Raw genomic sequence first — 27,094 nt, 5'->3', positions numbered from 1 at the left:
GTTTTTCCGTTCACAGAGGCCGTCTGCAATGAATCAGTTTCCCTGTATTGACACGATTCAATCAGTTAAAACGCCGGGATGTTACAAGGCAAACTACTTTCTTCCCCGCTCCAATCTTTTTTCTTTCTTTTCTGATATACGTTCGCCCTCAATCAAAATAGCCTACTTGCACAGAATTCTGACATTAAAGTTATCCAGTAAGTAGACTATCATATAAAATACTGCATTATTGGCTACATTTCATATTATAAAAGAACATACAAAATAAAAGAATCTCCAGCACTACACTCCGTAAGTTAAACACATTCCGATTAACACTGAAATGTGTAATGTCATATTTATGGTGAGAATTTTCAGAAACCCACAGTGTTTCTCACGATAAACATGAGATTCGGAACTATGGTTACATGAGAGAAAGAGGCAAGCTGCATCCTCTTTCGGCAAACTACGTCGCATCTTCTTTTTAACATGCCTACCCAGACAATTTCAATTATGCATTTTTCAGCATCAAAGAAGACTAAATTCTAATCCTATCATTATTACAAATCAAAACATCAATCTACGAGAAACAAAATATGTAAACTTCAATACATTTAAGTTACGGGTTGCGAAAACTTCTAGAAAAAATATTTAGATATTAATTCTTATTATGAACACAAGATGTTTTAGGCTCGCACTAGTTCAATATTTGTCACTAGCTGTACTGCCTCCTACCCGACGCCAAGAGATGTTAGTTACATGCAAGCAATTTGCGGACGAACCGAAAGCTTGTGGGAACAACTAGTGAACATAATTTTAAAAATCAAACTTCCTAGGATACCATTTAAAACATTATAAGTCAAATTTTAATTTCTCCCATATATTCCATATAAACATGTATAAACAAAGCATAATGAAGATTTTATCCAATTTTGAAAGTCTGCAGCAAAGAATTTGCACCGAAACATGAATGAAATCACTAAAGCCTATGTTGAGATCCCTGATTAGCCAGTTCTTTTCTTCTTATGGTAAAAAAAAAGTGTGAAAAATAAAAATAATGATGTCTGAAGGGATCAAATGAGAAATAAGAGACGTAGAGTTAGAAGCACCTTTCATTACCCAGATATGCACCTGCAAACTCTTCAGTTAATGATTCTGTTGCATAAGGACCTTTCACTAGTTAGGGTCACACGAAGACAGAACTTTAAAACACGTACTATATTACATATACACTTAAGGAAACACATTTAAGGACAACCAGTAGAAATAAAAGAATCTAGCCTAAAACTGGTACCTAAGAAAGTGAATAAAGTGTTCACAACATGACATTTGTAAACCCCACACTTCGTTTTTGGTGTATGTGCTGATCTAATATATGTTGAATGGTCTAGGGGACGGTACTCCCCATTCACTATACAGGTAGATCTAAGAATGAGTGGACGATCGTTATTCCTGGACTACCTGGCGGTTGGATTCAATCCCATCAAGTCTCACAAGTGCTTGATGGGCTTAGATCCGGAGATCTACTAGGCCAGAGCATAAGGAATATACTACGTAGAGTACACTGGATTGTCTTCGTGATATGAATTCACTGCAAAGAATAAAATAATAAATTGGGAGTGCTGGCATGAACTTATCTCCCTAGTAAAAATGGACTAATTTGGATTTTGGGGCATTTATCAAACGTTGGAAATGGCTTATCAAATCTGATCAAACAAATATCGAGTAGTAGGTGTCAGACGGATTTAAGTTTGATGAGGTCCTAAGCTATTGAAGGTAATGGGCCCTTTGTATGTCCAGCTGTGCAGCCAGTCCATGAAGAACACAGGGACCATATATACAGAAATGAGCAAACGAGTGATATTTTTGGGAACAGGCTAACAGAAGGAGGGCCCATTGCTTGCATCATAAGAGCCTACACAGCACGAATTACTGTTGCTTTTTGTAGGTATTTTTTATTATCTTACAGTATATTTTGGAATTGTACATCCAGTTCTCTTTTCCATTATTTTTGGGGCCACCAAGAGAGTGGGGTCCTAAGCTACTTGTTTAGCTTATACATAAATCCAGCACTGATTGGCGTGGTCAAATGCTTACCCGATGAATGTAGTGAACTGGCATCCCAATTTCTCGGGAAGAGGCTTGATTAATATTTAGTCTGATAAATTATGATAAATCGAGTGACAAGAAAAAAAAAACAATATTAAATGGGAAGGCTGGCGTGAACTTATTCCCCTAATAAAACTGGACTGTTTTGATGCAATGATCAAACGTCGGAAATGGCTTATCAAATCTGATTAAGCAGACATAACGATCATTGTCGTCATATGTTCAATCCGCTGGATGTAGGAGACTGCCAAGCAACATCCTCGGTTCATATCTTGATGAGGGCAACTGATCCAATAAGGGCAACTGATTAAGAAAAATTTTATCTTAAATAGAGAAGCTGGTTTGATGGCTGGCATACATCAATTGAACGGGTTGAAACAGAATTTTCTTGTCAAAATGCGAGACGAGATCCTAAGTGATGCGAGATGCGACACTTGTATCAGGCGAGACAGCTTTTCCACAACATATTTTCGCGTTTATATTACTTCAAATCTATCTCGACGGCAACACTGAATTCAACACTTCATCAAATCGAAGTCTGACCTTCATTTGGCCAGATTTATTCATCAATTTCCAGTATTAGATTGATTTTTCTGACAGAAATATACACTAGTTTTAGAAACAGGGCCTAAGAACATGTCAGCTATACCGTACATCAGATCCAAAATTTCTCGATCCTACTCATTCAATCGGCACCCAAAAAGACTTGAAAGGTGTGGCCATGCACCCATACGTATCAGATTCATCTATTTATAATATCAAATGATTATTACGAGTTGGTCAATGATTTCCAGCATTTGATCCATTTAATAGACAAATACAGGTTACATTCAGAAAAGGTCTAACTAGGCGCCAGATATTATCACCGTCATTACGAAAGATTCGTCAATTCTCAATGTCAATAGTTTGATCTGTGTTGGATCAAATTGGTCAACTGTATCCAGCGTTTGATCTGCTGGTTTGATATTATATATATATATATATATATATATATATATATATATATATATATATATATATATATATATATATATATATACCTCTTTTCTATCTTTTAGATCTCTGTTGCTGAAGTCGATCAAACGTTGGAAATTGTTGGTAAAACATGACCAAACGAAGATCGAACTATTAGCATCAAGAACTTTCAAAACTGGCGTAAAGGGAGGGCTCGCATGTAGTTATCCCTACTAAACATAACTTATGTTAGCAAAGCAGATCAAACATCAAAAATTGTTGATCATTCCTGATCAAACGATTGACATAAAGTCTTAAATCGGAAGTGTAAGAGGCTAGTTGCCCTCTTCTACTCTTTACATCTCTGTTAGAAGAGTAGATCAAATGTTGGAAGATTTTTATTAAACGATCAAACGAAGATCAAACGGTTAGCATCGAGAAATTTCGAATCTTGCGTAAAGGGGGGGGGGGGGTGGCACATGGTTAGTATCTTTACTAAAAATAGCTTATATTTATGTTAGTAAAGCCGAAAAAACGTTAGAAATTGTTAATCATATCTAATCAAATAATAGTCAAAAAATTGACAAGAAAATAATTTTAAATTTTGCATGACGGGAGGGGGCTAACTGCACGCAGGTCAATAAACTGTGCCTTAATGTGCCCTTTGAGTCTTTACTGTGTAAGTAAATGGAAGATTCCTATGCCTTAAAGCAAAACGACACAATATATCAAATTACAAGACTTTATTACGAAGTTTACGCCCAAGGAAGCTTGTTAGAAAACAAGACGATTTTGCTACATGATAGCGGAAAGACTTGGAAAAGTGTAGCATAAATTTAGTGACTGTTAGTTGAATGGATTGCCTGGAAGAAGACGAATTGTTGCTTTTGTCGATGCAGTCAACAATTAGTTTCAACTTTAACAATAAAATGGCGTCTTATGGGGAAATGCTGGACAGGATGTTCGTCATTACCCCAAAGTGTTCGGGATTGCCATACAAGATAGACAAAAGCAAATTTTTCACTCGATGCTACAAGTGACAAGTATAGACCTACACAGCAACCTAATATAAGGTGTGGCGAAATTAGGTAGCACTGCGAATATCTTGAAAACGAATTATCCAAAATAGATGTTTGTCAAGAAGTATTGGAAACACCTTAACTTGGCAATGGGTCAACAATTGTTGATAATGATATGTATGCGTTTCAAATTTAAATAACCCTCACCACTGCTCTGATATGATCCCAGTTTTCATTCTTAATATCTTACGAGCCCATTTGAAATAAAGAAAAAATCGCTTAGGCCTATACCTTATTCTGAGAGATCATATATCTAACCCTGTAGCTGTAAGAATTTTTAAGAACAAAGCTAAGCAAACTGAAACTTGCTCGTTCTTGGGTATAACTGGATAAAAATTTACTGTTATGTCTGGGTATAACAAATGGTTTAGCAAACTCGAAATATGTTAACAACGGTTCTAGCGAACCGGTGCGAACCGGCCGAATAGCACCACTGTAGATGGCACTGCAAGATATGCATAGATTTCCTGTTACAGTGAGGCATCAAATGATTATCACAAAAGAGAAACGGGAGATTCCTCGATTTTGCTTTTGTTGATCGGGTACGTCATTCGTCAATATCTGAAATGAAATGAAATTTTTGAGTTTTATGTCCAACGATTATGCCGGTTAGGTTAAAGGAGACGGTGATAATGAGAAATGAATGAAAATAGTGGAATGAAGAAAGTGGGAGAACCCCGAAAAAAACCACGAGCACGGTGTTTGTCCACCACAAAGTTCACTTAGCGGGAGCAGGGTTTCAATCCGGGACCTCATGCACCAGAGGTGAACGCTGTACCACTGAGCCACCGCGGCCCCTATCGTCCATAGACGGATCAAGTATTGTTTTTGTGTGAGCTTAAAATACAACGCACGCACGTGTTGTTATAGAAAGAACTTCTCTCTCTCTCTCTTAAACGCATACCACCACACGTGCACATCCACAAATGCACATACATGAAATAAACACCTACACACAAATAAAACACGCATATTTTATGTCACCTTGTTTCACTCTCATTATTTCCGCAATGATGACCAATATGATAGCTGGGAAAGAAATTAAATGACTATCTTTATTAACTTTTTCTGAGGAAAGAGTGGTGGATTAGTAGGAACATAAGTCTGTTTTCTGTGAATAACAAGTATTCTGAGGTATCTGCCATTGAAACGTTTTGAGACCAGATTGTCTGTATCAACATGAATATTCAAGACCAATCAATATATTGAATATCCATATTTGATGTTGTCGATATCAATATTGGATTTTGTCGATATCGATATTTGATGTCGATATCGATATTCGATATTGTCGATATCGATATCAGAAAAATATCGAATGTCGATATCGAAATTTCAATATCGCACAGCCCTAGGTGGATCCCTGAATTTAACAATGTGAAGTGAATCTCCGTGTAAGAAAACTGCCAACTCTTAGTTTTAGCGAAATGGTGAATAATAGTAACAACGCATTTTAATTTAGTAAAGATAACTGTAATATGTTAAAGATATTACGGATAAAGTTATTAACTTCAAATTAATCCGTGAATATGAACAAAAGTTACGTATCTACTTACGGGTAACTTAATTAAACCACTTAGAGTTATGCAAACTTAAAAGTAGAGTACCAACAGTTAACTTGCATATTGCTTACCCAAGTGCTGAGACGGCACTTTAACACACCTCAAAATGTTTCTTTCTTGTCCGTCCCTTTAAGTTTTTTTGTTAAGCGCATTCCCACTTTGATTTTTAGTGAATAACTTAACAACAACAACAAGGAAAATAAAGAAAACTAGAAAATGAACCAGGCACAGGTATTCTTAAAAAAAATAAATGCTATTACATGAACCAGTAATTTTTCAGCAAAACCTTTCCTATGGGGTATAAATTTGGGTGCGTGGCAATACTTACGGCGTATTAAACGGCTCAAGCAAATTTTTGGTACATAAGTATGGAAACAATTATGTATTAATAGCGGTGTCTGTGAACAAAAAACTTCAGATCCAAATTGAAAGTGACTATGTTTGTGACTCTTAATCTCTTGAACCACCCGATCGATCTCGATCAAAGTTTTGACGCAGATGCAGTTTTGACCTGGGAGTGCTTTTAGCTATTTACTTTGACGGAATAACGTAGGCGTTGGGAAGGGGGAAATATATGTAAAATAAATAAATAAATAAAAGTGATTGTCTTCGTGACTTCATCACGCTTAAACCACCGAACCGATCTTAATCAAATGATCAACATAGATGAGGTTTGGAACTGGGGTGGTTTTTATTATATCCCTTTGACGGTAGAACTTAGGGTAGGAGGAGGGTATATATATAAAACTTAATAAATCTTGAACCACCCAACCGATCTCGATCAAATTTTCAACATACATGACACTTGGGCCTGGGATAATTTGATCATGCCGTGGTCCCCGATTATTTTTCCTTAATTAAACCGAGCGAAATGAGGGTGCGTCTTAGATTCGAGGACGTCTTAAATTTGAATAATTATTGAGAAATTCTTAATTAAAGATATTATTAACGTGTTATTAAAACTACTTCGTTAGCCATAAATATTTTTGATTTTTAAACACATGTCTAGAGTTATGCTACATTGTCTTAATTATTAAAAATATTTTTATTGTAAAAAACTAATATCAATTTGGGGTTTTTTCGGAACCCCGCTCGAGTACTGCTGTCACAAAAAAAGGGCGCGAGTACTTACGGGTTAATCATCCCTTTCCTTTAACCTAAAGCGAATAAACGTATGGCGTTAAAAGTTTTTGTAAATCGCATATACGATAGATATATCAGAAGTTAAACTGATTCTTGTTTACACAAATGTTAGACTGCGCCTTACGAAAGTACAAAATAATTCTTCGTTGTTCCCTTGACAGAAACTCTTGCTGACACGATAAAATTCATAAACAAATATAGTGACTAGCAGAATTATTCGGACAGTTCGAATGAAACACACATAACTGATTGTGACTCAGAAATGAAAACATATTTTGTACACAACAATACCTAAGAAAAAGGAGCTGTGTATGCATACCTGAAAAACGAATCAGCGTGTAGTTGCTGTCAACAGTACGGATATACGTGAGTAATCGCAATGAAAACCATTCCCAAATTTTCCCCAACAAAATTATTCGGACAGTACATCATATGTGATAATGATGCAAGTATTACGAAAGGTGGCACTAGTGTTGAGGGTTGTATTAGGTACTGCAATCGTTATCGTGGCAGTAAGATATAATAAATCGTTGTCAACAGGAGGAATGGGTCGAAATGGGAAGAAGATGACATTTGAACATCGGCAATTAGCAATTTTTCATCATGAAAAAGAAAGAAGTAGCAGAAAAATTGCAGAGATGGTGCAAATGAAAAAAGTACAGTATGTGATTTCCAGCGAGGCAAGGTTGAAGATATAGTTGATTTCTTCCCTAACACGGGACGTCCAAGAACATTACCGGAAAGACGGAATCCGAAATAGTCCGGAAAGTGAAAAAGGATCCACGAATAAATGTTCCAAAAATCCCTGTCAAGGTTGGAGAAGAAATGGAAACTAACGTGAATCCCGATACAATTAGAAGAGTGCTGAGGGGAACTGATTTTCATGGCCACATAGCACGCAGAAAGCCTCATATCAACAAAACAAACCGGAGGTAAAGACTAGCTTTTGCGAAAGGATATCCGTATATGGGTGCCAACTGGTGGAATCACGTGATTTGTTCTGATGAAAGCAAGTTTAATATCTTCTGCTCTAATAGGAAGGTAATGGTGTGGAGAAGACCCAATACAGAGCTGGAGGAACAACATCTCCAGCCATCAGTAAAATACGGACGAAGAAGCTTAATTGTATGGGGATGCATGTCAGCCTTTGGGGTAGGTGAGCTGGTGTTCATCGAAAAGTCAAAGGGCAACACCTCTACCTGTAAATTCTCAAAAATAATTTAAAGAAGAGGGCAGAGAAATGGGTATATTAGATACATTAAAATTCTACCAAGACGACGACACGAAAAACACTGCTCATATTGTACAACTGTGCTTACTATACAATTGCCTAAAAAGTATTCCGTCCTCCTCCATAGTCCCCAGATATGAATCCCATTGAACATTTGTGGGATAAACTAGAAACAAGTTCGGAAAATATCCATAACCTCAAAAGTGCATCTGAAGGACGTGCTTCGTCAAGAATCGGCCAAGATTACCGTTGCATACACTCTCAAACTTCTGAAAAGTATACCAAATAGACTACGCGCAGTTCTTAAGCAGAAAGGACTGTGTACTAGATATTGAGTTTTTTTTATTTATTTATTTATTTATTTATTTATTTATTGTCAATAAGTACGATTTCTGTTCTGGTGTCCGAATAATTTTGCAACACCCGAATTCGTATTGTGTTTGTTTTGATTTCACTACTTTACATTGATTGTTAAGTTATTTTATTTTTGAAGTGTAAAAGTGTTTATGTATGTTGGATGTCAGAAAATAAGATATTATTTACATTTGCTTTTTCTTTGAAACAAATCCCATTTTTTGTTCAAACACTACAGTGTCCAAATAATTCTGCTAGTCACTGTATATATTTAAAGAAAAATACAAAAGTAACATAATACTTACCAACTAACGGTCATTATTGTTGTAGTTATTGTTTAAGTTTTCGAAGAAAAACACAAATGTGGGTTGGAGTTAATGAAGTGTGATGCATCTATATGCGATTGTCAAAATTATTTAACACTTTAAAACTCTGCTTCTACTGAATTTACTACTTGTTTAAGTTTAAAAAATCCCAATTCACTATAGCTACTGTACAAGTACTTTAAGTAAAAAATTCTGTATTACATAATCAGAAGTGGAAACAGAGTAAAACAACGGTTTCGGCAGAAGATAAACTTTTGAAGTATAAAACTTGTAAAGAATGCACTTAAAATTGCCACTTAAATTTCAGAATATATTTTGTTTATCATTGCAATGGATAAGCATGGCTGACACCAATAATACAGCAAATAATATTGCAAGAAAAACATACTGGTCTCACAGCTGTTGTATCTGCAGTTGCAAACTTCGCAAAGCTCACAGCCTCCACGCAATGTATGAAGTAACGTACGTGCCTAGAATTTCAGATGCACTTACGTACGTCAACTTTCGATAAATATAATCTATAGAAATTATATTCCTCACCTATAATACATTGCAGAAGCTAAATCAACAACAAACAACTTGCTTCCATACCATCTGGCAACACTTACACGCACTACACTTCCTCATCACACAAACACGTCCGTATTACCACTGAGTGGAACTGAGTACTAAGGTTGTTCGCTTGCTGGACCGGTCCCTCCTACACCTCCGCCCTTCCCCTTCATCCCAGTGTTCCACATAACCAACAACCAAGACGACTGACTGTCACTGGATCTGGTTGCCTCTTCTAGCCATACATACTTTCCACACAAGGAGTCTTTTCAGATACCTTGATTATTTCGAGTATCAGACTTTTCATATGAAACTAAAGATGAGGATCTTAAAACACAGCAAGGCTTTCATGAATTCTAAGTTCCACTACAAACTGTGACAATCTTCCGCTAGTTATACACAAGTGCAGAAAAGTTTGTTTTTTAAATTCTTAGTTCTCTAAATTTATGGTGTATACTATTTATAACATTAATTAGTTAAGGAGTAAACACTATTTATTACAATTGTCAGGAATGCAAAACAAAGAGATTATTACTGTAACAAGACACAACAAATTTATGAGTTTGGATGCACTACAGTGTTCTGTGTTACTTTCCAAGAATTACCATCTTTCTTTTCCTACTTTGATATCAATTGCCTCCCTAATTTGATAAAGTAATGTTCTAACAAATCACTTCTTCTCGTTTTAACTACATTCAATACTGTTGTTCTCCCTTCAACTTTATCACCTTACTACTACTGTTTTTAATTTTCCCCATCTGTTGTATCCATTCTCCTCCGTATCCAGATCTCAAACGTTTCCAGCAGTTCAAAACACAATCACTACCAATTTGAAATGTCCACGTTGCTACTTCGTGTAGTATTATTCCACACAAATAAAAATACAAATATCTTCGTCTCCTTGCCGAACGTCTCACGAAATACGCTTTTTCTAAAAGGTTCTTTTCCCATTTTTGACTCAGCTTTCTTTTCATACTTTAGATCTAAGTAATATACGTCTATAAATAAACACCTACTCTATTTTCTTCCCTTTGATTTCTGTTTACACGGTTGACTCAATTTCGTTCGTTCCAACAAATCAACGCTTTTTTTTTTAACCATTTAAACTTTCTCTTCACCAGTTTTGTATTTGCTGTATGCATTATTCCCTACTCTTCCAGACATGTAATGGACGCAAATTATTGGTCGGAAGAACACAAGAACGCGCTACATTTCCAACGTTGAAGCGTTCCACACAGAATATGTTGATCGTAGAACAGGAATCCAAATATTATGTAGTAGTTTTAATGCCATTCTCTTATAGATACTGTTTTATGTAAATATAGCCCACTTAAGAAAAGTTCACTCTTAGAAATAGTTTCTAGACAATATGCAGGCAATTTATCCGATAAACACCACCTTTACGAATATACTTATGCGCCGGGTGGAGAGAATTTAATGTTACAATGAAATTCAGATCTTTGTCGGTGGTAGTTTACCTGCAGAACTGGTGTGTTCGAAAAAGGTCTTCGAAGAATACAGTAATTATTGCAACAGTTGTTAGTGGAGATCATAGTCATTTAACGTTAGTCACAGGCGCAGGCTGATAGTAACTTTAAGGGTGAGATAGTACGGGTAAGAAACCAAAAATTACTACTTGATTTTTCCTAGTTTGCTAAGATGATGATTTAAACAATGGTCATTAAGCACTCTCGTGGCTAAGCGGTTAGCGTACGCGCCTTTGGCGTGGGAGACCCGGGTTCGATTCCCGGCGGGAGCTCATGTGGTACGGATTCCACGTTAATCAGTAGGTCCACGTCTCATATAGCCTCGCTGCTGAAAGGGACGCTAAACTAAACTAAACTAAACTCAACTCAACTCAACAATGGTCATTTGGAGGTCAAAATACAATTTCAGAGATAAAATAAGTAGATTCTCTTCGAATCTGCGAGAAGGGAATTCTTAGTGAAAAATGTCGGATGAGGGCAAAAAAAAAAAAATCGCTACGCGGAAAGATAACACGCAAACATAAGAAGAATTAGAAAAGAGACGTGGGACGTGTGTATCACGCTATAGAAAGGACAGTTAGAAAATCTTAAAGAATTAAACAAAATAACCCAGATTTGGTAGAAGTTTTTGATATTAAATGAGAAGTTAATGAGGAACCGAGATGCAAAGATACAAAAGCTTTACTCAGGTAATGAGGACAGTTGTAATGATGTGGGAATAATTCTGCATAAGCACTTGAAGAGACAAAGTATAATTTATTGATCATAGGGTGATGATGTTAAGACTTAATGGGAAAGAGAAGGATCTAGCAGTGAAACAGACACACATACCTAAGGCAGGAAGAAGAGTTGTGCGTGCATGCGTAGTTGTAATGGGAGATTTTAATGCACTCGTAGTTGTGGTGAGAGGAGAGAAACAATGTCGTGGGTAAGTATGGTTTAGAAAAACGACATGATAGAAGAGGATGTGCTGGTCAATTTTTGCAGACAGAATTTACAAATAATTGGAAACAAGTAATTCAACCAGGAGAAAAAAAGATATGCACGGAAATCCTTAATAGTCAAAAAGTACGAATGACAAAAATTGGCAGATGTAATAAAACTTCTCTCTTGCATTTTAAAAATCAAACAAAAAAAGGAAACATTCTACAATGTCATGGTGAATCGGCCCACAATTTCCCATATTGATGAAGATCAGTCGATGGACGAATGGCTGTTCGTTGATTCAGTTTTATTCTATTTTCACATTTTGTCTTATTTGTTCCATCTTTCTCTTTCGTGATATAAGCTAAACGACAATATGACTATTTTCTGTGTAGACGTTACTATTTGTTCCCAGCAAATACTCCGTAAGTTGTTTTAAGAAGGAAATAAGCCAAACATTGTTTCAACTCTATATAAATTCTAGATAGATATACAATGTTTCTCAAGTATACCTAAACAGGGTTCAAGTACCAACTCAAATTTTATGGTTATTGAATGAAAACGCTACTAGCAGTATAGTTTTTTTTCCTTCGATTTCTTAACACCCTAATTTTTGGATTTATTCCCTTCTTAAGTCTGACAATTCAATTGTAATTGTACTTGTAATGATTTGTAATATTATAATTCGATGTAAGGCATATGAAACGAACAATTCGTTGTACTCATTTTTCTCATGCTACTTTCTGACGGGCACCTATTTTGCAGAAAATGGGGAAAAGGAGGGCATAGAAACTGGTTGATATAGAAGAGGGCAGGCAGATGAACAGGATGTAGACCAACGAGTTACGAAGAGAAACAAATAGAGTAAAGGAAGATTTTTAAAAAGGAAAATGCGATGACATAAGAATTAGGAAAAATCTGGGAAATACGAGAAAATGTACACGGAGGTGATGATATTATATATACATTAGTGGCGGATCCAGGATATGATCAAGGGAGGGGCTAAACCATAGTTTGCCGTTTTATCCAGTGTAAAGCAGGATTGAAACCCATTTTATCTTGTGTAAACCTGAGCGTCAATGGGGGGCTATAGCCCCTATAGCCCTCCCCTTGGATCCGCAACTATATATATATATATATATATATATATACCGTAAACCGGGGTAACTCCGTCAGGTTCTGAGCATATTTTTGTATGCAAACTCTGCAACACTGGATGCACATAATTGAAATCCATGAGGTATGAACGTCTAAATTGTAATAAATTCGTACTATTAACGTCATAAAAATATTACGTTCCCAGAGTTGAGAAATTGATAATTTATGGGCTGACGAAGTTACCCCGCCACATGGGGTAACTTTGTCAGGTAGGTGTTTGTCAATGAATTGACCAAGTGTCCTCAGGTATGGGGTAAATTCGACATACGGAAAACAAATATGAAGGGTTTGTAAGGTTCATAAAGTACCGATACCATACGATATAGTATTGCAAGGACTTATTGTGTGATGCCAAGTAAAAGAAAAGACTACATTCCTCCGGTTTTAATGTGACAAGTCAAAGTACAAAGTTTTATAACGGTAATGTTGGTTAGTCATGAAGTGTTCAGTCATCATCTTCACAAATAGCGCACATGTAGTGAACGTCTTTAGTTCTGTTATTGCTCTTGTCTTCGAATGCTCCATAACTCGCTTAACACGCTTGGTATCTCGAGGAACAATTACCTTTTTTGATCCAGTGTCGTCTATGTTGGTTTTGCCAAAGGTGTAATGTTTTCCAGTGGCGTGGTGCGCATCTGGCGTTCGATGTTTGTGAAGAAGTTCCGCACATCGACTGCAGACAAGGCAGCTCTTGCGGAATTGATGTTCGTGGCAAGCCGGGTGGTCAGATTGTGAGAGCGAATGAAGTTACTTGGGAAAGATTCACTGGGAACGTTGTTTCGAAACTTCTTGATTGTGATTCCCTTCTTATAAAAGTACTCTTAGACGAGTAGTGCAATGTCAGACCTAGCAAATGGAGAGCTCCACGCAAGTTCCGCAAGAGTATCAACAACTATCAACAACGGCTTTCTCTTCCAGTTGGTTCGATGGCAAAGGTCGTCCCACAGTTCCACCATAACGCTCATGCTTTTTGTCCTAGAGGGTCGTTCGCGCCACCCTTGTCACTTTTGAAACGTAAGAAACGGATTTTCCCTGCACTATTAATTCCATGATCTCTTGTATTTCTTCTTTGTGGTAGTTTTGATAGTTGCGGCCTTCCACAACTTTGTGGTACTTTCGCAACATGTTTCCAGCTCACCTGAACGTAAGAAGAGAATAACACTTTAGTTTCGCTACTGATGACGGAACGTACGCATGTAATATGACAACACTGTAACCATGACGAAGTTACCCCGGTTTACAATATATATATATATATATATATATATATATATATATGGAAGTTCAGAGGAAACAAGTGGATGACAGTAGAAAATAAGAATGGGAAGTGGGAAGGTAGACAGCGAGAAAAGTAAAGTCTTACGAAAATAGAAAGAATATGTTGAGTACTTATATGAGATTAGAGTAGGGATAGACAATGTGGCCTAGATGTTGAATGTATATGAAACAGAAGAATGGCCAAAAGACATCCTGACGACGATTATGATATCGATAGCTAAGAAATCGAACCCAGAGAAATGTGTGAGGACTATAGATAGAACTATTACTTTCATATCGTATGCGGCAAAAATTTTGCTTCGAATATTGAACAGAAGGTTGAATGAAAACATGAAAAAGTTGAGGAGGAACCAGGGACGTGTAGTGCGTATTACCGCTGTTACCGGCGGTAACGGTAAAAATATTACAATTTTTCGTTGTTTTCATATATCTTCAAATTTCATAATCGACATCGGAAGATGTTTACATTTTCCTTTTTCTTTTCTTTCTTTCTTTTTTTTTTTTAAAGTTTGGATGGCCTATGCTTCATTTACATTGTGAACGAATGCAACATGCCAACACCAAATAGGAGCATACTGTTGTTGATACCGCAGATTTCAGAGGTAACGCGAACCCCGATAGCGGTCAGTCACTCCAGAAGCACCTTTTAGCGTGCCAGCCAGAAGCATCCTGTGCGCTCGTATTTGGACTTTCGGAATAGCCCTTATGTTACCGTTCGGCTGAGTGGAACAGGAAAAAATAGGAACGTTCCCTGTCAAAACAAGGAGAATCTAGAATATCATCAACACGTATATTCTACTCACCGCCCGCTTAGGAGTCTATTGTCGCTCTCCTCTCGCTGTAGAGGATCGAGCGGGCGATAACTCTACTACACTGTTTCGCTTGCTTCCCCATTCTAAGGATAGAAACTTGGCTCTAATTTCAGTATTCATAAGGTTATTTCATTGTCTTAATAGCATAGAATTTCGGACAAATATAAGTAGCAGGTTTTTCACACTAATAGCATTTAACACGTGCTACTGTGAGACTGATGTAACAGTGCATTATTTATATGTTAATCTATCATTTTTACACGACTTTTGTATGTTAATACGTTATCTTTAAATTTGAATAATACAGCAACAATGAACAAGAATATATTCCATAGGATATTCTAACAAAAATTTAATATAGGTTTACTTTGATTCTAAATAAAGTTTCTCATTGAATGTCAATTTGAGCTTACGAGCATTATTTTTTGAAATTGATATTTTATTTCTGTTTAAACGGTATATAAATTTAGATGGTTGTCTCATTCCTGAAGGAGCAAAGATATTGTCAGTCCCTGAAGTGTCATTAAATATATAGAAATGCCTATTGATGAAACACATTGTGCTATATGGGAACTGTTTCAAGAGCAAGGGGGAATAGTAATGATAATTAGAGCGAAGCAGAGATATTGCCCGCGCTGCTTCCAATTCGAGTAATTATTATTATTTAGGATTTATGCTAGTTAAGTTGAAAATATTTTGTTTTTAATTTAATATAGAAAACTTTCGATGCAACAAATTTCCAACTCTAGCCGCTAGCCTACTAGTTGAATTTGCATTTTGATGCAGTTTGATGCGTTAAAAGAGAACTGTGCAATCGTCTTCACCGTGCCACAGTTTGACTGTCTGACTAATTTTCAATACGGAAAGCTTGTTGCTCAAATATACGGTGAAACTTCAGTTATGGTTGGTGAGGTAGGGAACTGCAGCCTCTTGTTAATTATATTTTCATTCTTAGGCCCATAGACTTAATTTAGTTTTAAAAAAGTCCGTTGATTATACAAAAGGACACAGGCGTAAATAGGACCCCCGCAACTCTCGTGAGGGAGGGGGCGCACAAGCTCCAGGGTCGCAAAATATATCGAAACTAGGGGCGCATAAATAAAGGTTGCGGGGGCACTGAAGCTTCAAGTTACTCTACTGGAAAAGGGTATAAGTTGTTTTTTAAAATTGTGTTGGGACTTGCTTCTTCTTCCTCGAATTCTTCAAAAAGAACAAATGCTTTGGATTATTTAGTCAACAAAATATCCCAACAGTCTCAAACACAGAGTATGGAACTATCAAAGTAGGGTAAATTATGTGCTGTATGTCTTTAAAGATGAAGTGTTAGGAGTCTTTAAATCCATGATGGATAAAACGGACGAATAGGATTCTGAAACCAGAGTTTGTGTAGCAAAATTCTATCAAACCTTTCAAAGTTTTCACTTCAATTTTTTACTTGAACTGTTTTCTGTTATAGCATCAAGATAAGAAATATTGTTCAATATCTCACAAAAGAAAGTTCATGATGTAGGTTACTGCAGAAAGAAAATAGATGAGTTTGAAGAATACCTAAGATCATTGAGAGACAGTTTCAATAATATTTAGTAAAAAAATGAAAGAACCTGAAGAGTCACATTGTTCAAAAAGGTCGAGAGTAAATAAAGTGGGATTTGACCACTTTGCCAATGCCTATAGTTTGAAATGGTTGATACTCTGAAAGAAAAAATGAGTACTAGATTTTCTGTTATTGAGAAACAAGAGTTACTTGTAGTATCAGCAACCGGTAACAATCGTCAAAGTGTCACGCCACGTCACTGGGAGGAACAGTTTGGGTTCAGGAGAGGTAAGGGCACAATGGATTATTACAGGTAATCGGAGAAAGGTTTACGGGAAAAGGGAAAGAGGTGTACGTTTGTATTTTTTTTATCTACAAAAGGCTTTTGACCGTGTGAACTAGGAGTTGTTGGGAGTTATAAAGAAGGCTGGATTAGAACGGAAAGATCGAAGACCAATAACATCTTACATATGAACCGACAAGTAAATGATGCTAGGAAAGGGGAGGAAATGACAGAGAAGAGTTCGTCAGAGATGATGTCTCTCGCCAACATTATTTAAGGGACAGTGAAAAAAAAAGTCTACATAATGAAAACGCATTTTGGTAGGAGCTAGAATGATTAGGTGAATATGGTTTGTGGATGATATGACGCTGATTTCAGAATCTGAAGACGAAACTTCAGAAGGGATGTAAAGAATATGGGATAAAAATAAATGTTAGAAAGACAAAAAAAAAGAAAATGGTGATTAGAACGAAGCAGTTGGTGTCAAGTATAGAAGTAGGACGAGAGAAAATAGAATAGGCTACTACTTTTCGATACCTGGGAAGTGTTATTATTGATGATTTGTGAAGTGCAAAGCGTGAAGTAAAAGCAAGGATAGGAATAGAGAAATGAGCCTTTAGGAGGAAGAAACTTATTTTGTATGGACACTGAAAAAAATGAGAAAAAGGCTAATGAAATGCTTCGTGTGGGGTATTGTACTGCATGGGGCAAAAATATGGGCGTTACGCAAAAGTGATAAAAAGCAAGTGGAAAATTTAGAAATGTGGGTGTGGAGAATGATGGAGGGGATTAGCTAGGTCTAGCGGAAAACGAATCAAAGAGTGTTATAAATGGTAGAGTAGAAAGGAACAATTGTAGATATTCTTGAAGAGAGATAAAGAAATTGGTTGGGACATTGGCTAAGAAGGGATTGTATCATGAGGGACGTGCTAGAGGGTATAGTGGCACGAAACAGAAGGAACGGACCCAAGAAGACAATAATTGATGGACAGTATCAAAACAGAAAAGTCGTACCTGAAGACCAAGAAGTTAACTGAAGACCATGTAGCATGGTAGCTTCTCAGTTCCAGAAAATAACCCGCATAATGGCAGGATTTCGTTCATCCAACTCCATACATTTAACATTTACATGTACTAACCTTCTACTTAGTATTTCGGAATTTCTTACTTCGCTCCCATTCCATTAAAAAAAGAAAAAGAAAAAGAAAAATCATGAATTTTGCACTGACAATCGTATATGCCTAGGTATAACAACAAACAAGTGTTAGAAAGGGGAAGGAATGACATGAAAATGCAATTAAAATGGGAGTTCGGCAGGGATTCTGTCTCTCACCAATATTGTGCAATATATGTTGCAGAAGAGAATAATAACTGAAAAGACCAACATTTAAAAGCTATTATAAAATACAAAGAAATAAACAAGTTTTGTTTCACACTTTAAAGCGATGAATGACTTTCAAACTATACGAATAAACACTAAAACCTGATATAGTATTAAACCTATAACTACCTGTTGCAATAGAGGGATAGTCCGATAGATGGAATAGAGGTATAATATGGACATGTTTTATCTGATGCTGAATCCATATCAAAAGCACAGTTTCTCACTGTCTTCGATATCAAAACCGGAAGTTCTACTAGTTCATACTACTTCTGGTTTTACCAGAAGAAAAAAACTGAGATGAAATCTATTCTTCGGATACTGAATTCATATAAAAAATGTCTGTGACTATTACCGTTTCCGCTCTTTGGGAATACATATTAGAACTGGATGTAACAGTAGATTTCTACTATTTTCGGTTCCAATAGAGAAGTAAAGTCGGGGAAGGAACCCATCCTTGCGGTAGTCAGTCCACATCAGATACCTCCTTATCTAAATAATAATAATAATAATAATAATAATAATAATAATAATAATAATAATAATAATAATAATAATTATTATTATTATTATTATTATTATTATTATTATTATTATTATTATGTCTATCTGCGTTGAAACTGGAAAACGTACATTTGCAACACTTCCGGTTTGAACAGATGGATAAAGGTGCAGATAAAACTTATTCTTAGGATTTTGAACCTACATCACAACGCCATTATTCGCTGTTTTACAGTTTATGCTCTATCCAGATCAATATCAAAACGGGAAGCAGTAATATAATTCTACTATTTCCGGTTGCACTAGAACTGTAAAGTCTGAGATGAAACTTACTCTTACAATATTAAAAACTGCTTGCCTCTATTACTGATCTGCGCTAGTGTGATCAGGTTGGAACGGAAACCACAGATATTTACAACTTCCGGTAAACATCAGGGATATTGGTCAAAATTATGGTCTTAATTCCATTTCTCCATTTTACCCTACAATTTTTTTTTTTGAAGCACTGTTTTTCTTTTTAATATCATATATACGGGGTGGACCATAATATTTATACGCTCTTGTAACCTTTAAACTAATGAACAAAAAAAACTGATATTTTGTATCATGCAAATAACTGCATCGGGACTTTGGCATACTCTCCGATACCAATGTTGTGAACCCAACATAAAGTTGGGATTTATAAATAGGACTACGTCATGTTATTACACGTTTCAAATCTACATGTTAAATAAAAATTACAATGTTATACTTATTAGGTGTTGCAAACCAAGGACGTTACGGTATCAGAAACATTAGAATTTTTTGGCCTCTACAGGAGTAATAATGCAAGTGAGACAAACGCGACAATGTACACCCAAAGCACTTATTATCCAATTGGATAGAGTATTTTCAATAGATGTGAAGATTACAATATTGTTCGCAGCAATTTGATATCTGAAATCGTTCTGGAGATATGGTGAAAAATGTTACAGTTTGCAACACTGCTAAAACTGTGCTTTTTGAACTTGTATTTATACGTACTAAAAAGTGTTGTGATGCTATAGAAGCAAAGTAAATAAAAATGTTTAAAGAAATTCCAGCACATACGCCATATAAAATCAATATATCAAATTTTACCTGGGAGCACGGTGGCTCAATGGTAGAGCGTTCACCCATAGTGTCTGCTGTCCAGGGTTGGCAAAAACCATGGTTTTTATAAAAAAATAAACAACAACAACAAATAAACCGTTTTTTTGTTTAAACCAGGTTTTTTGGTTTAAACCAGGTTTTTATGGTTTAAATAATTTGCTCCATATATTCTTATCATATATGGACAGAAATAAGTTTGTTTCGCCTTGATGTTATTATGCGACAACCGAGTTATGCTGGAAGGGGTCACATAAGCTTAAAGCGGAATAAAAACCGCTTCTCGAGTTACATTCGAGAGAAATTGTCCTCCATTTGAACTCGGAACCAGGACTAATTGGCCACAAATGCGATACTTCTGCCGACTCACTCACGAAGGAATCCTGATAAAAAAAACGTTGTACTGATCTCTGTCAAGAGTCATTTCAGAAGGACAAAAAGATAAACAGTTGCACAAGTGAAACCATTACACAGAATTACATATGAACAATTTCAAAGTACTACAGAGTACAGAAGAACTAATTTAGTTCAAGTTAGTTAATAACGACTTTTATTGGTCCAAATTAAAGAAATACACCGACTTAATCTGCATATCAATAAGAAAAGGGAATAAAGATACGAATTATTTGAGTCCACTTTGGCTCAGACTCATTTATACATAAATAGATACCAAAGATACTTATTTCACTAAATGCCTCTCGTGAGGTCTGTATGACACCCCCCCCCCCTCACACACACACACAAAAAGTACGGCATTTTCGATGTATTTTATCAATAGTAAACATTGAAACGAAACAATATTTAGAATTTTTCTTCGATTGCAATTACATAACAATAATAACTACAAAAAATCACAAAATAAACATTTATAAACTTATAAAAAAAAGTTGCTTTTGTAGTATAATCTTTTTGAGTAATGAATGGGGAATTTAGGTCTGAATATAATACGAATAATATACGGGAATGAAACGTGATAACCCACAAATGTGTGTTCATCAAGATTTTACAAACACTTACACTTTTACGAACATTTTTTGTTTTTTTGGTTCAAACCAGTTGGTTTTTTGAAAAAAAAAACAGCTGGTTTAAACCTTGGTTTAAACCACCTTGGTTTAAACCAGCCAACCCTGCTGCTGTCCCTGGTTCGATCCCAGCTCGCGCCAAGTGCTCTTTGTAGTCGACAAACACGCATTCGTGTTTTTTTCTTGGGATGCTCTCGTTTCCTACCACTTTTTCCATTCCATCATTTTCATTTATTTCTCATCTTCACTGTCTCATTTAGCCTAGCCGGCATAACCATGAGACGTGAAACTGAAACATTTCATTTTTTTTATTTTCAAATTTTACGGTTTTTACGGATCTCTCGAACGGTACGATATATTCAATTGCTGTATTCATGTACTCCAGACACAAGTTATGACAGGGAAGCAGCACGGTGGGCAAAACACGAAATCGTTCATGTATTGGTTCTCTACTATTGTCACATGTTTTTCTTTTTATCACATCTTTATTATGCGATGATTTTCCACAGCAACCTTGCTAATTAAGATGAATTTTTAAGTTTCTAGGCTTACACTCTTATACATTAAAGTAGGCGCATGACAAATGCAAGTGAATGGTTATGGAGAAATGGGTAGCATGAGAGTGTGAAGTGAAGTTGGAAAGCTTGGGGAAAACCTACGGATGTATGTGTAGCTATCCATCACATACTTGTACTGCTGGAATCGAAGCAGAGACCATCGCATCAGGGGTGATCGCTTCAACTAAACCACCGTCACTCTCTCAGCGCATTTTGTCAAATATAGTTTTATTTTTCCATAGCATTCAGAGTCCAACAGAGTTCCAGTTTTCAATGCGCAGTTCATATGGTTATTTTATTATTACTACAGTATGCGGCAAAATAAACAGTACTGAAATCACATAGTTGACATTTACTGTATTTATTTATTTGTTGTACAACACAATGAAACCCAACAAAATATGTTGTCAAATGGATTTCAACTAAATGTTACTCAACACATATTGTAAATTTAAGAAGAATCGCGCCTGTTGACCATTCGGAAAATAACTTCCTTAAGCACACCCAATGTAGGCATCTGGGGCCGTGAGGTCAAAGGAGTTGAGTTGATTTTGAGTTTAACGTCTCTTTCAGCAGCGAGGCTATATGAGACGAGACCTACTGATTAACGTGGAATCCGAACCACATGAACTTCCACCGGGAATAGAACACGGGTCTCCCACGGTGAGGTCAGGGGAGTGGAAAGGAAATGAAAAATCCGTTCCACGAGAAATCATGCGATCTCCAAACTCTCATGGGCAGAAGGTCAAGTGACTCACTTGCAGTGTGGGCAGTAACGTTGTCTTGCTGCATCCATTGCTATTGTCACGACAGAGTTTTGGTGAGGCAAAAACCGCGACAATCAATCATGCAACCATGGGTCAATAATCAACTCTCGATTGATGTAGCGCTCAAAGTACATGGCTTTCATTACTGAACCACATGTTGCTGATGAAATCTTTATATTCCATGGCTAACACACCAGAGTTATACAGTAGACATGTGCGCTCACCTCCTACAGCAGCGTTTCCCAACCTTGTTCAACTTGCGACACACTACGGGTGTTACTTGGATTCTCGCGGCACACTTATAGATATTATTTTTTGTAAATATAAAACACAGTGGTATTTTTCTGTGATTATTGATCTTCTTCTCACAGAGAAGAAAGCTCTGTCACTGGTTTTCCCCCGTAGTAAATCATTATGCTTATTTTTCATTCAAATTTAAAAATAGAAAACAATTGTAATGAAATATTGGACTCACGTTTTTAAAAATACGCTTTCTTTATAGAAAACTGTATCCAACCTTTTACTAAGGAGAAAGACCATTAAATAACGAACGAACAAACAAATCTCTTTTACTTTTAAAACACAAATGTAGGTAATTTGTCGAAAGGATTGTATGATATTTTTAATTTTCAAGTTACGAAATAGTCTTCAACAATAAAGAAGCAATAATTGTCATAACAATGATAATAAATATTTTTTTCAACATTAGAAATGGACAGAACAGTAACACGGTATGAAACTTAAAATTGTAGATTCATAATGGAGGTTCATAGTAATATGAAATACAAATATACATTTTTTCCAACGTTTTGCAATTTGATTGCTATAAAATTAATAATTTTGTTTCGATTCCTCGCGGCACACCAGCGTCCCTTGGGAAACGCTGTCCTACGGTGAGACCCTGCCGAACACAGTATGAGCGAAAATAGTGCTCGACAATAAGCATGTTGTCTTCTGTTGTGAGTAACATTATCTTCGCGCCAACTGCACACTACACTAGTCCACACACAACTGAACACATATGTGGCGCTCACAGCTCATACATACCTAGTGATGGGCAGTGGGAATATCCCCGGTGGGAAGGAAAATAAAAAATGGGAATATTCCCGGGTTTTTTCCCTGGCATATAAATTCCCGGGAAGGAATTTATTTTCATTTCTTTACTTTATCTTCCAAATTATAAGAACCATATGACTAATTACTTTATTTTTATGTATTATGATTTACTTCTAGGTTTTAAATAATTTGGAGGTTAAAAAAGTTAAAATTCCCTGACTGTACTTTATATAACTAATAATATGACTTTTTGAGTTCCATTTCAATTTGCACTAAAAAGTAGCAAGCAATTAATTTACAAATGATTAAAAGGAACCAGTTTGTAAAGTAATGTAGAATTTCTGTAGAAATAGAGGTGAAATAGCATCAGTATACCCCGAACCACCGTTAATAATAGACGTCGGTCTGTCTTCTGTCTCTGACTCGAATTTCTCAAGAGGTACTCGGACTTCTCTTATATGTGAATTAAAGCATGACATTTCGAGAAATAGGTAGGAAGAAATGTGGTAAGGTCGTGTGGCAAAGTTACATGCAAAATTATAAAGATAAGTCAGTATCTTGCAAATATTGTGAACATAAAAATGTATGCGCAAATGTTGATAAAATGCTGAGACATGTGTCTTCTGGTAGTTACCCAAACTAATTTGTTTATATCATTTAAAAATGTAATACGTTTATAATAACAGTAGTAGAATCAAATTTAGAAAATCCACTTACAAATAAATTTAAACTGTTTAGCGGTGTAAAAGTATGTGGACTTATTATACCATTTTTCCCACCTATTTACTTGCATAGAACATAGTGTAAGTAAATATACATTTATGTGTACTCTCTAAATATAATAAAATATTAATAAAATAACATAATATCGTTTAGAATATACATTTTAAAGAATCCTCTGGTAATAATGCACTGTGATAAAGAAACAAATTTAACTTAGAAATCATAATATAGTAATAGAATGCACTTTTTGTGATTGCAAATAAATTCCCGGAATATTCCCGAAAAATATCTTTCCCGGAATTTGCCCATCAGTACTGATACCACATTGAACCCCCGCGGCATTCATATGCGAATTTCAGTACTGTTTCTTGTGGCGCATACTGCATTCTCAATTTCAGAAACAATTATATTCATCATATAATATACATGCATAGTCCTAAAGAACCAAGGCCTTACTACCTTGATATTGGAAACTGTCAGTTACCGAAATGTCCAGGTTTTATCTAGGGCTTTTTTCTGCCGGTACGCAACAGTACGTAGTACCGCAATCTTTCTTCTGCGAAGAAACGAATAATTCAATTTAAATTGATTTAACAACTGAAACAAGAGTATATAATACGGATTTGAAAGGTAATACAGTTAATAGATGTCAGCACATAACCTACTCCATTTGCTTAATGTTGACGCTTGCTTTTGCAGCTAATCAGAACGTGTGTAATAACATTCATGGTTAGTACCGGTACTTTTCTTTCTTCTAGATCAGCGTTTCCTAATCTTTCTCAACTTGCGGCACACTACGGGTGTAACTTGAATTCTCGCGGCACACTCATAGATATATTCCTCCCGTGGTAAATCATTATGCTTATTTTTCATTCTAATTTAAAAATAGAGAACAATTGCACTGAAATATAGGACTCAGGTTTTTAAAAAAACACTTTATTTTTCGAAAACTGTATCCAACCTTTCACTAAAAAGGAAGATCACTAAATAACGAACACACTAATCTCTTGTACTTTAAAAACACAAATGTATGTAATTTGTATACATGTTTGCTTTACCGAAAGGAATGAATTATATTTTAATATTTCAAGTTACAAAATATTCTGCAATAATAAAGAAGTAATAATGGTCGTAACAATGATAACAAATACTTTTTTCAACGTTAAAAATGTACAGAAAAGTAACACAGTATGAAACTTATAATTTATTAACATCGTTGATCTACGTTACAATTTTTAAATATTATATGAAGGTTAGAATTGTCCAATAATATTCGTAATGTAACATTATTTCAATAATATCTATTGAAGGTTGCAATTGTTTAATAATAATATATGAAGGTTACAGTTTTTCAAAAATAAGTGAAACAAGTTGATATACGAAGCAAAATTAATGTGCAACTTGAGCTTGATGTTCTTTCATAATCTTCTTCAATTGTGGATTGATAGTTGTTAAACACACCCTCATGTCGTGTTTAGAAGTTAACAGTTGTGACCCATTCTTACAACTGATTGTGTTCATTGCAGAAAATCCTGCTTTACTTAAGTAGGATGTAGAAAAGGGACTATGAACTTTGTAGAAAGAGCTGGATATTCTCTCCGGAGAGAAATCCAGAATGATACCTTGTCTTCTTGTGAGTGCTGGAACTTCAAGCCTCGATCATTCCTCACATCGACCAATTCACTTTTCTCCTGAACATTTCATTCTGCTGACTGTAATACAGAAGGCGCAAAGTAGTCCTTCACCCAGTCAAATGAATTAAACTGAAGCGTAGGAAAATACTTAACATTGGTACACAACAAAGACAGTGTGTTTGAAATGAGTAGAGGTCTGCGCGGATGTGGATACCCGTGGATATCCGCATCAAAACCGGTATCTGCGGATATATATGTCTCTTCTGTGCGGATAGCGGATAAAGTTGCGGATATGGTTTCCTACTTCTTTTCCCTACCTAAAAAGTACGCTATGAAATTTGTGATAATGGTGGAAAGAGCACTAAGAAAAGTTTGTTTTCAATTAAAAGTTTTAAATTAACCTGTTGTGTCGATAAATAAATAAATAAATCCAGTTGAAAAATAACTAAAATCAAACTGTGTGTGTTTGAAGCTTGTGACTCAGTGACAACAAAAGGAGACATGACAAGAGAGAGTTGTCCTTTTATTGCTCTTTTAAAAAGCAATTTAAATTTTGTTTTTAAAAATTTTTCGAAATCACGACTATTATAGAATATGTAAGTTGCTACCTCATTATCTGGAAATGCTGGAGCGGATAGAAGATTGCGGATGCGCAGGCGGATAGAGATGCTGCGGATGCGATATTTTATATCCGCGCAGACCTCTAGAAATGAGTGTTGAGAGGTTTGGGTCAATTTTACATCACTTTGTAATCTTAACTGTCAAATTAGTTTTGATTTCTAATTCTGACCTCCCAAAATGAGAGTATCTCCCTAAATAAGCAAATTTTGTCACTTAAGGTTAGGATATTTTCCTTTTTTTCCCTGCATGCATTTGTTCAGCGTATTGAATGTTTGGAATATGACGGTAAGAAAATGAAATGAAATCTTTGAGTTTTACGTCCTACGGTTATGCCGGTTAGGCTAAAGGAGACGGTGATGATGGGTAATGAATGAAATGGTAATAATAATAATAATAATAATAATAATAATAATAATAATAATAATAATAATAATAATTTATTTGTTCTTAACACCCGAAGGCAATTACAAAGCACAAATTGTTGATTTTATAATGGTGCAGAATGTGCTACATGTAAAGTAATTCTAACAACTAACCATTACTCATGTTTTGTTCACGTACAATCAATAAATACCAGATATAATAACAATCTTTACACTTTATTAAGTAACATTTGGAAGCATTTTTGTTTAAATATTGAGCATTTTAATTGAAATATGTCCAGACCCATAGAATGTATTTTATTGCCTCTATCACATATCCTATACAACGGAGAGTTTTTTGCTAAATTTGTTTTGTTGTCAGGCATATAAAACATTTGTCTGAATCTCAGGTTTTGACGTGGTCAATAGAATGATAATTTACCTCAGAAAGACATATTATCCTCTTGGTTATCAATAAGTTTTTTCAAGTACAATACACATTGAATAAACCTTCTATCCTCCAGTGACAAAAGCTGAAAGATCCTGAGAAGTATATTGTAAGATACATAACGAGTTG

The 27,094-nt window shown here is 35.6% G+C and overlaps 1 protein-coding gene across 7 annotated transcripts in view; it reads right to left on the bottom strand.

The window, feature by feature from the left end:
- siz (Brefeldin-resistant Arf-GEF family protein schizo) overlaps positions 1 to 27,094 on the bottom strand; it is a 436,074-nt gene that overhangs the window by 172,155 nt on the left and 236,825 nt on the right. The window contains exon 1 of one of the 7 annotated variants that reach the window (XM_081762751.1): positions 9,278 to 9,369. The exons of the other annotated variants lie outside the window; for them this stretch is intronic. Within the exon in view, the coding sequence (XP_081618877.1) occupies positions 9,278 to 9,288 (11 nt within the window). The 5' untranslated portion in view covers positions 9,289 to 9,369. Of the gene's footprint in view, positions 1 to 9,277; positions 9,370 to 27,094 lie in introns of those variants that run through there. 7 annotated transcript variants of the gene reach the window in all.

The sequence above is a fragment of the Thermobia domestica genome, chromosome 6, assembly GCF_964235325.1.
Source record: "Thermobia domestica chromosome 6, izTheDome1.hap1.1, whole genome shotgun sequence".
Classification (NCBI taxonomy): Eukaryota; Metazoa; Arthropoda; class Insecta; order Zygentoma; family Lepismatidae; genus Thermobia; species Thermobia domestica.
This window is presented reverse-complemented; position numbering and strand designations above follow the sequence as displayed.